Below are 9,514 nucleotides of genomic sequence, written 5' to 3' on the forward strand. Positions count from 1 at the left end.
GACCTGTCTGACAGGCATCCCTCCCCTAGCCGGAGAAAATGGCGCGCAGCCGCCTGAAGCACAACAGCGTCAATATGCAGGGCAATGGGGCTCCGCGGGGTCCCACCGTAGTGCAGCTACGGCCGCGCACTGGTACCGGCAGTAGCGCCCATGGCAATGGCGGGCTCATGGAGGAGCTGCCGGAGGGACCTCCCGCGGCATCGCCACCTCCGACAAGGCGTAAGATGCCCGAAAAGGGGGAGGAATGCTGCGCGAGTGCACCTCCTCCTTCGGTCACTATTGCCAACGCTGTCGTCTGCTGCCGCTGCTGCAACAGCCAGGAATTCAAAATTTAAAACGACAAAAGGTGCATAGGCGACCCACGTGGGTGGGGTCGGGCCAGGTTGAAACTTTCGCATCGTCAATAGGCCACAAAGGCGACACTGAAGTGAGTGGTGCGACCCACAGGTCGGATGGGGTCGGGTCAGGTCGGGTCGGATCGGGTCGGGTCGACAGCCCCATATGCAATGAGCGCCCCAGATGGGAACTGATACCTCTGCAAACATGCTTGAAGGATTGCGGTGGATATGGGGGAAAACACGGTCCTGTGCTCGCCCTGGGTTTTGAGCAGGGTAGGGAAAGGTGGACGGAAAGGTGGAGTGATAGTGACGCAGGGGACGCCCAACCCTTTGGCATCGGGGGGCCCCCACGAGTGTTTCTCCTTTCATCTTGCCGGCAGCATGAAAGCGGGGGCAAGCAGGGCCTCACACTTAGCAGCGTTTGGGCGCCGCGGACACACAGGAATTAAGTATCAGGGAATTCATACTTCTGGGTTAGTTGCGGGTCATGCATGTGATTGGTCATCGAGTTGATGTCTCGGAACATTATCCTAGAGGAATTTGCGTGGGGTTATGATAGGGCCTGCGATCCGGTGGACGGACAGATGAAGGCCTTACGCTTCCCAACGATGGGAGGGCTTCCATCGGAAAATTTAGCGACAATTCCCAATTATTTTTATTTATACGAGAGATAGAGTAAAGCCTCGAAAACTGAGCTGCTTGGTTTGAGGATGGTGCGTTCCTCAGCTGCAAGTTGACAAAAAAGGTCAAATAGGCCTTATCTCGACGTAAGGTCTGAAACCTTCTACTCGTCAACTGCGATTTGAGCGCTATACTTGCAAAAGAAACTGCAAAGGGATTTGACATCTGGCTCCATTTCTTGAATTAGGAAAAATGCAAACGCTGAAGGCCCCAATTGCCCGGCCAGTGGCTCGCGCTCCAACGGTCCGCGCTGCCCCGCGCGTGCAGCGGTCCGCCGTTGTGCTTGTTAAGGTGAAACAGTTGTATTAATATAGTTATTTACAGGTGCCTTTTGTCTAATTTGCTCTCGCGACTCATCTCGTGCTGCGCTCTTGCAACATGCGTTTGCGCTGTAAGAGATCTCCTCCACTTTATGAGCAATGAGATTGCTCATTCACGAAATATACCGTGCTCTGTCCTAGCGGAAGGAATGTATAATCTGGGTAACACCGAACGGGCATCGGCACTGTGTACATTGTTTTGGCAGGCCGAGCTGAAGGTTGGTGATAAGATGGAGAACTACCCTGACTACTACAGGTGCGTGGTAGGATTGCCGTGCCTTGTGCCCTACCGTTCTCTGCGGGTCATGCTTACCCTTGCAAACAAGCAATTAATCATATTGATGTTCGCACTGTGGCAGTATCGTATATGTTCCTTCCCTTTACCCAGTTCGGGACCTTCGACCCCGGCCTTGGTCGGTATATTCGGCAACATTCGAAATGTCTACGTTTGCCTGGTGTTTCTTTTGCTGCCCTCAGTCACATTGCAACTCCCTTGGTTTCTTAAGGTCTAGGACACCCCGTGTATCTATGCTACCACTTCTTTTCCCCCTCTCCTCGCGGCCCGCAAACGCTTCCTCGTGTTCGATCAACTGCCCCCTCCTCAAGCTCTTCCCTATCCTCCCCACCCCCACCCCCACCCGTCAGGGTCCTGCGGAGCAGCCAGGGCGGCTCTGTGTCGCTCTCATCCTTCAAGGGGAAGCAACCCGTCGTGCTCTTCTTCTACCCCAAGGCCGCAACCCCCGGCTGCACCAAGGAGGTACGACAATTGTACGGCATCCATTCTTACGTGCACGAGTTGCTTTTTGCAGCGAGATAAGGTTTAAGAGCTCCTATACCTTGAGAGTCACTGACGTCCAGCAGCACATCACAAGAAGGACCTGCACTGACAACCTTCAGTAACAGCAGCAGAGCAAACAACAGCAACACAACGACAAGTACAGCAAGAGCAACGTTACGACAACACAACAGCAACGTTTCATTTCCTTTTCTGAATTTTTGTGGATTCGCAGTAATTGGTGTCCGTTTCTCTCCCCTTGTGTTCTCTTTTTCCCCCTGCCCCCCCTCCTGATGTTTTGCAGGCCTGCCGCTTCCGGGACGAGTACAGCCGCTTCACTCAGGCGGGTGCGGCCGTGTACGGCATTTCCTCTGACGCCCCGGAGGAGAACGCCGCCTTCGCCAAGGCCAACAACCTGCCGTACCCTCTGCTGACTGACCAGAACGCCATTCTGCGCAAGGTGGGGTTACACGTGCACTCTCTCTCTCTCTCTCACACACACACACGCACACACACGCACACAGACACACGCACAGCACACACACACACACACACATACACGCACATACAGACACAAGGCTGCCCCACATCACGGAGAAGGGCACCTCAAGGTGATGTAAGGTGATTCACCCGGGGCGGGTAGCCGCACCCCGGGTACAAATGGTGCAAAGGCTGCCTGGGGGGCAGAACGGTGCCGCAGCGCGCGCTGAGGGGGGTTGGTTGTGAGCGGGCCTTCGTAGCCACCGTGCGCTCTTTCATCATCGATTAGTGAGGTAGAGACACAGAGTGAGGTAGAGACACAGAGTGAGGTAGAGACACAGAGTGAGGTAGAGACACAGAGTGAGGTAGAGACACAGAGTGAGGTAGAGACACAGAGTGTGTCGCGCGCCCTCGGGCGAGCAGGAGGGGATAGTGGCCCCTCACGCCCCTCTCCTCCCCCCAGAAGGAGGAGAGTGCTTCGGCGGTCGTTCCCGTTGGGGTATACAGTTAGGTGGACCTGGCCACTGCCACCAGGCCCGGATCGGTACGTAACAAACACACACAAGAACACACAGACTCGCTCCCGTTGCCCGACACCGACAAGGCGAGGAAGTCGCAAAGCACCATAACCCTGGATATTCGCATCAGCAGGATCGGTAGTTAACAAACACACGCACACACATACATAATACACACCTAAAACACGCATACACACGTACATTTACATATAGGTCGATAGGTTACACATACGCACAGACACAAAAAAAACAAAAAATGCACTCTGTCTCTACTTTACCGCCTACCTTTTCCCCCGCGTCCTCCTCCCGCCTGCCCCCCCTCCCTCCCCTCCTCCCGCGCCCCCTCCCTCACCTCGCTCCTCCTCCTCCTCCTCCTCCTCCTCCTCCTCCCCCTCCCCCTCCCGCGGTGGTGCCCAACCCCACCAGACCTTCGGCATCAAGGCGGACCTCCTGGGCCTCCTGCCGGGCCGCCAGACGTATGTCATCGACGTGTCCGGTCGCTGCGTGCTGTCCTTCAACGACCAATTCAACGTGGAGCAGCACGTCGATGAGGCGCTTAAGGTGCGGAAATGTTGTATGAGTGACCCCAACATGTTAATTCGTTTTGTTGTTCTGCACCGTTGCTGCACCTCCGTCCTTCTCCGTGGTGTCTCTCAACATACAACGTGGTGTCGTGTGCACGGTGTTCTCTCTGTCTGTCTGTCTGTCTGTCTGTCCGTCTATCGACCTCAACAGCGATTATTATACTTGATCCAAAGCAACTCCCGTCTCTTTCCGTCTGTCTGTCTGTCTGTCTGTCCTAGCCACCACTGAATGGTGCTGTGCATCTCCAGACCTCCCCCCGCTCAAGTACTATATCGTCACAACAATGCCATACACACACACTTCACTTCGACGCATTACTACTCTATCTAGTGTTCAAAACACACATTCCCATTAGCTCTAAATATACCCCCAAATCCCCGGAAGGTCTTCCCTTTCTGAACTCATACACCCCACACCCCACACCCTCCCCTCCCCTCCTCTCGTCTCTCTCACGCTTTCCCTCCCCTTCACCCTATGCGCATCTTTATGGCCGCCAGGTCCTGGCCGCCGCCAAGGTCACCGCCTAGTGTGGTGAGACTAGCGGTGGTGGCGACGACGGCGGCGGTGGTCAGTGGTCGGTGGTAGTGAGCAGCAGCAGCTCTTTTGCTGATGTACCCCGCTCTGCTGCCGCTGCGTGGTACGTGCAAAATATAAGATTCGGCTGCATGGTCTGATGTCCGAGACACCCCGTCATGGGGTCGAGGAGTACCTGCGGCTGTACCCCTCTGGATACCCCTCGGCCCCCCCCCCTAGGGGCACAGCTAGTCTGGCATGGTGTCGTGTGGTCTCACCCCGTGTGGTCAGGGTCGGTCCCGTCGATTGGTCGAAGGAGTCAACGAGTGCGAGATGAGGGGGAGATGAGGGGGAGTGTGGAGATTGAGCATGTAGAGCATCATCTCAGGTTTTTTAAAACGTGAGAGGAGTTTGGTTGCGGAGTTTCAGCGGGGGGAGGGGGTGCGCTGGCGCTTCCCAACCAGTTTTGATGGGAGTGATACGAGCTGTTGTACGGAGTTTTGCATCGAGAGCGTGTCTTGTAACGAGTGTTTTAAAATTTGAGAGATATTTATTTGTGGAGTTATTTGGTTATTTGGTATTTGTGGAGTTAGTTGTGGCGTATTTCCCTCGTAATCCTGAACTTCCCTTCATTTCCCCTCCACCACTCCCTATTTCGCTTGATATAAAACCGTATTTTGTCGTTGCCATCAAGTGCTGAGACGCTGCGACTGTCCCACTTATCCATCGCGAGGTAGTGGGGTGGGAGAAATGGAGGCTGAATAGGGGATGGGTTGAGGGGTGTGAGACGAGGGGATGTGATACAGTTTCATTACCTGGCTGCGATGGTTCTATGCTGGGGCGGAGACTGATCAGTCTGTTTGCTGTATGCGTTGCAATTTGCTCTGACAAGTTGTAAAATTACTTCCATTAGTTATTGTTTGTTGGTTGAAAAGGAGTGTTATAATACAAAGTTCATTACTTGTGTGATCTGATTATGCAGCAATCTCCTTCGCCGAACAAATTGCCACTTTAGTTCAGTGTACAGAGAGCTAAGGAAAAAAGATAACAACTGGCAGAATGAAAAAATGCTTTTGTTTGCCAAAACAGGCTAAAGAAACAGCACAAGTACGATCATCTTTCAACCGTACAGGCAAAAACACTGGAGGATGTAAACATCCGTCAAGTAAAGCAAACAGACTTTCAAACAACCACCACCATATACTCCCCGCTCTCCCCTTACTGCCCTTAACTGCCCTCCCTGCATCAACACTGGCGGGAGGATAAGGTTTCCATCGGTGTTAGTGTTAGTGTTAGTGTTAGTGTTAGTGAAACCTTATCCTCCCGCCTCCTTACACATGCCGTAACGACAATGTCATATCTACCGCCACTTATAGAAAACGTCTCGTATCTTCCATTTCCCCCTTCTTCAGCATCCACAAATCAAATAAACAAATTCGAATGACCAAGGCGCGCTTCCAACAAAGACAGCTCATTTTTCATTCATTTGACAAGCGAAGCCGCCGCCGTCGCCGATGGAGATGGCGACTGCTCCGCCGCCACCGTCCTCCCGGACCGCAGCAGCAGGCTGTTACTGACTACAGCCAGAGAGCTGAACGCCATCATGGCGGCGGCAGCAGAGGGGTTCAGGGATAACCCAAAAGACGGCAGTAGCGCTCCTGCGGTGGTTTTCAGGAGTTTTAGTTGCGGATGGGGTTGAGTTGGTCGGTTATGATCAGTTAAGGAGTACCTGGTACCTTTGCCACTTTTCACTTCCATCGCGCCGTGGCTCGGACCGTATAAAAGACAAATACAAACACCCTCCATGCACACGCACACGCACTCACACTCACACCCTCCCGCACCTGCTGCCAGCGGAATCCCCACCACGTTGTACAGCAGCGCCCAGGCCAGGTTCTGACGGATCTTGTTCAAAGTTGCGGATCCAAGTTCCAGGGCATCCAGGATCTGACTCAGCTTGTCCCCCATCAGCACGACCCCGCTGGCCTCTCCAGCCGCATCCAGACCGCCCTGCGCCGCCGCCAGGGTCGCATCAGTCCATCAGGGAACGGTAAAACACGGCCAGACGGTAAGCTTCTAGAAGATTATAGAAGATCATAGAAGATTATAGAAGATTATAGAAGATTATAGAAGGATTTAAGGAGGCTTTATACACGTTTAGGGTCTATCCAGGTATGCAGGGCCCTAGCAAGGTTAAGGCAGGGGAGAGGCGGGGGAAGCCTGGCAGGCTGAGATGGGGTGGAGGTAGAAAAAAGACGATGTAAACCTGTTCTGGAGCAGTTTTTGAACAGGCTCTTTATATTAGCCGTAAAAAAATTTGGTAATATAAAATAAATAATACTCGGGTTAAAGGAAAGTTAACCGCACGCACCTCCTTGTCGCGTTGCATGTCCCAATCTAATTTCCCGCGCGGTTGAACTCCGCCTCGACCTCCCCGACCCCCTCCACACTCGTAAAAAACAAAACCCCTCCAACCCCCCGCCAAAACCCCTCCAACCCCCCGCCAAAACCCCTCCAACCCCCCGCCAAAACCCCTCCAACCCCCCGCCAAAACCCCTCCAACCCCCCGCCAAAACCCCTCCAACCCCCCGCCAAAACCCCTCCAACCCCCCGCCAAAACCCCTCCAACCCCCCGCCAAAACCCCTCCAACCCCCCGCCAAAACCCCTCCAACCCCCCGCCAAAACCCCTCCAACCCCCCGCCAAAACCCCTCCAACCCCCCGCCAAAACCCCTCCAACCCCCCGCCAACACGCAGTCCATGACACTCCCCCTCCCCACCCTTTCCTAACCTGCACCACCCTTCCTTAACAGTCCTCCTCCTCCTTCTCCCCCCCTTAAGAAAACCATTCAGTTGTCGTACCTTGAGCGCCACCCCCACATCTGAAGCCGCGAGCGCCGGAGCGTCGTTGATGCCGTCGCCCACCATCGCGACAACCCGCCCCTCCGCCTGCAACCGCCCGACCGCCTCCAGCTTCTGTTCCGGTGACAGGGCCCCCGCCGCCGCCGCCGGCGCCACACCCGCCGCCGCCGCCACCGCCGCAACTGTCACGGGGTCGTCGCCAGACATGACGTACACGCGTTTGCCCGCCGCCGTCAACGCCGCCACCGTCGACACGGCATCAGGCCGCAACGTATCTCGCAGCCAAATGCGACCCACGACACCTCGACCCTCCAACGCCACCCAGACGGAGGTAGCACCGGCCGCCGCTGCCTCCGGCGGCGGTGCCGTCAGCGTCGGCTCCGCCGCCGCCGCTGCGGCGTCGGCCCGACCGCCGCTGACGGCCTCGAGCACCCATTCACGACGGCCCACCGCCACCCACCGCCCATCCACCCTCGCACGTACGCCGCGTCCCGCCGCCGTCGCCGCCGCCTCCACCATCGGCGGCGTCCCCAGGCCGCGCCTCCGCGCCTCCGCCAGTACGGCATCCGCAAGTGGATGGCGCGTTGCGGCCTCCACCGCCGCGGCCAGGCGCAGCACTGCCTCTTCCTCGCCACAGCCACCGCTGCTGCTGGCTGCTGTTGTTGTTGTTGTTGCGCTTTCCTTCTCCCGCTCAGTCTGAAACACATCTACCAGCGCCGGCAATGCGGCCACCTGCACTCCTAGTACTCGGAGCTTGCCTGAGACGGAGCGGACGGGGCGTGATGAGCCGAGGGGGAGGGAGGGGAGGGAGCCCAGCAGCTTTAAATGCATATGTGTGTATTTGATCAGGCTCTAGAAGAATGCAAAACGCGAATGACATAGTTACCGCCTACCTACCGCCTACCTACCTACCTACCTACCTACCTACCTACCTACCTACCTACCTACCTACCTACCTACCGGGAAAGGGCGGATCGGCTGCGGGTCGGCTGCGGGCTGCGAGGGGGGAGAGCGGACTACTGCTAAAATATACCCAACCAACTCTAGACTCTCGGAAGCGAGAATAATAATAATAATAAGAAGAAGAGGAAAAGAAGGAGGAAGAAGAAGGGTAGGCCCCACAGCCACAAGCGCATGCACACGCCTTATCTTGTTCGCCCCGTCAACCGTCCTCCCGCAATCGCCATACACGTGTACGGCAACACACACACACACACACATATACACACAGCTCATTTCATCCTCTCATGTGGCCATACCAAGGCCCTAGCCAACCCCCGACCCACCTTCGGTTAGTGTGCCCGTTTTATCAAGTACGACAGTGTCAACGGCCGCCAACCGCTCAAGTACGTCACCTCCACGAACCTTAGGTGCAGTGGGAAAGGGGGGGGGGGTTAGGGGTTTCCGGGGGTTGGGGGTAACGGGTAGTTAAGAGGGGAACTAGGGGAGACCTTGTGCCGGCCAAACGGAAATATGTGTGTGTGCGTGTATGTGTGTGTGTGCGTGTGTGTGCGTGCGCGCATTGCGTGTCCTACCACCCACCAAGCCCCCGGTGCTCTCCCCATCGCGGGCCCCACTCCCCCCACAAAGACCGGTTGCTTTGCATCGCGGTATAGAAACTTGGTAGCCCGCTGTAGCAACAACAACAACAACAAATGACCTTCCACAACTCAAAACATACCCAAAGACACCCTTTCCCCCCCCCGCAAACCCTCCTCACCAACAGGCCCTTCCGAGCCCCCAGGGACGACGCCACGAGTACGGCAGTGGGGGTGGCCAACCCCAGAGCACACGGGCATGCCACTACCAACACATCAACTGCAAGTCGTAACGCCAGCAGCAGCAGCGGCGGCGCCGATGACGACAGGAGCGCGTCGTCGTCGTACGCCGCCGCGGCGGCGCCGCCGCCCCAGCCGCCGACACCTACAGCCCGGCCAGCAGTTATTTCGGTTAAAGTTGGCCTCAGGTGAGAAAGAAGAGAGACGGGGAGGAAATTGCAGACATCATACATACATACATACGGGCAGACAAGCAGACCTTTCCCCAGTTCTAGTTCCAGTTCTCCCACAACCCACCGTGGCTGTGGTACGACGCCTCAACCGCTGCCCAACCGCTTCCCGCCAGCTCCGGATCCCCGACCACTCCGGGGAAAAGGGCGGGGCCCGCAGTTATCCAAAACACAAACGTGGCGGCGGCCGCCGCCATGACGCCGTAGCAGAACCTCCCCGCCACTGCATCCGCCAGCCGCTGTACGGGAGCCTCCCGAGCTTGGGCGTCAGAAACCAGCCGAGCAATGCCTGTTGTACGAGTGTACGAACGTAACCGTGTACGAGTGCCCTCATTACGGCGAAGGGGCCCATTCATCATGGGGGGTCTGGGGGCGCTCACAAAGGGCGGGGCGGGGCGGGGCTTCCCCAGGGGCCGTTGCCCCCCGCTGCCTTCC

The 9,514-nt window shown here is 56.5% G+C and overlaps 2 protein-coding genes across 2 annotated transcripts in view; one reads left to right on the forward strand and one right to left on the reverse strand.

Annotated features, from left to right (window-relative positions):
* Window positions 1-1,973: 1,973 nt before the first annotated feature.
* prxQ (peroxiredoxin Q, thioredoxin dependent peroxidase chloroplast precursor) lies at window positions 1,974-3,676 on the forward strand (the record flags this gene model as incomplete). Its single annotated transcript, XM_002954776.1, has 3 exons — window positions 1,974-2,096; window positions 2,419-2,574; window positions 3,539-3,676. Coding segments are annotated over 3 exons (417 nt in total), but the record flags the coding sequence as incomplete, so codon positions are not given.
* Window positions 3,677-5,692: 2,016 nt separating this feature from the next.
* Window positions 5,693-9,514, reverse strand: part of VOLCADRAFT_95682 (uncharacterized protein) — a gene marked incomplete at both ends in the record, with an annotated part of 11,130 nt that continues 7,308 nt past the window's right edge. The window contains 6 exons of the mRNA XM_002954831.1: window positions 5,693-5,868; window positions 6,055-6,220; window positions 7,072-7,829; window positions 8,358-8,436; window positions 8,792-8,994; window positions 9,147-9,368. Coding sequence (XP_002954877.1) covers window positions 5,693-5,868; window positions 6,055-6,220; window positions 7,072-7,829; window positions 8,358-8,436; window positions 8,792-8,994; window positions 9,147-9,368 — 1,604 coding nt within the window. The remainder of the gene's footprint in view (window positions 5,869-6,054; window positions 6,221-7,071; window positions 7,830-8,357; window positions 8,437-8,791; window positions 8,995-9,146; window positions 9,369-9,514) is intronic.

This window comes from Volvox carteri (genome assembly GCF_000143455.1).
Source record: "Volvox carteri f. nagariensis unplaced genomic scaffold VOLCAscaffold_46, whole genome shotgun sequence".
Taxonomy (NCBI): Eukaryota; Viridiplantae; Chlorophyta; class Chlorophyceae; order Chlamydomonadales; family Volvocaceae; genus Volvox; species Volvox carteri.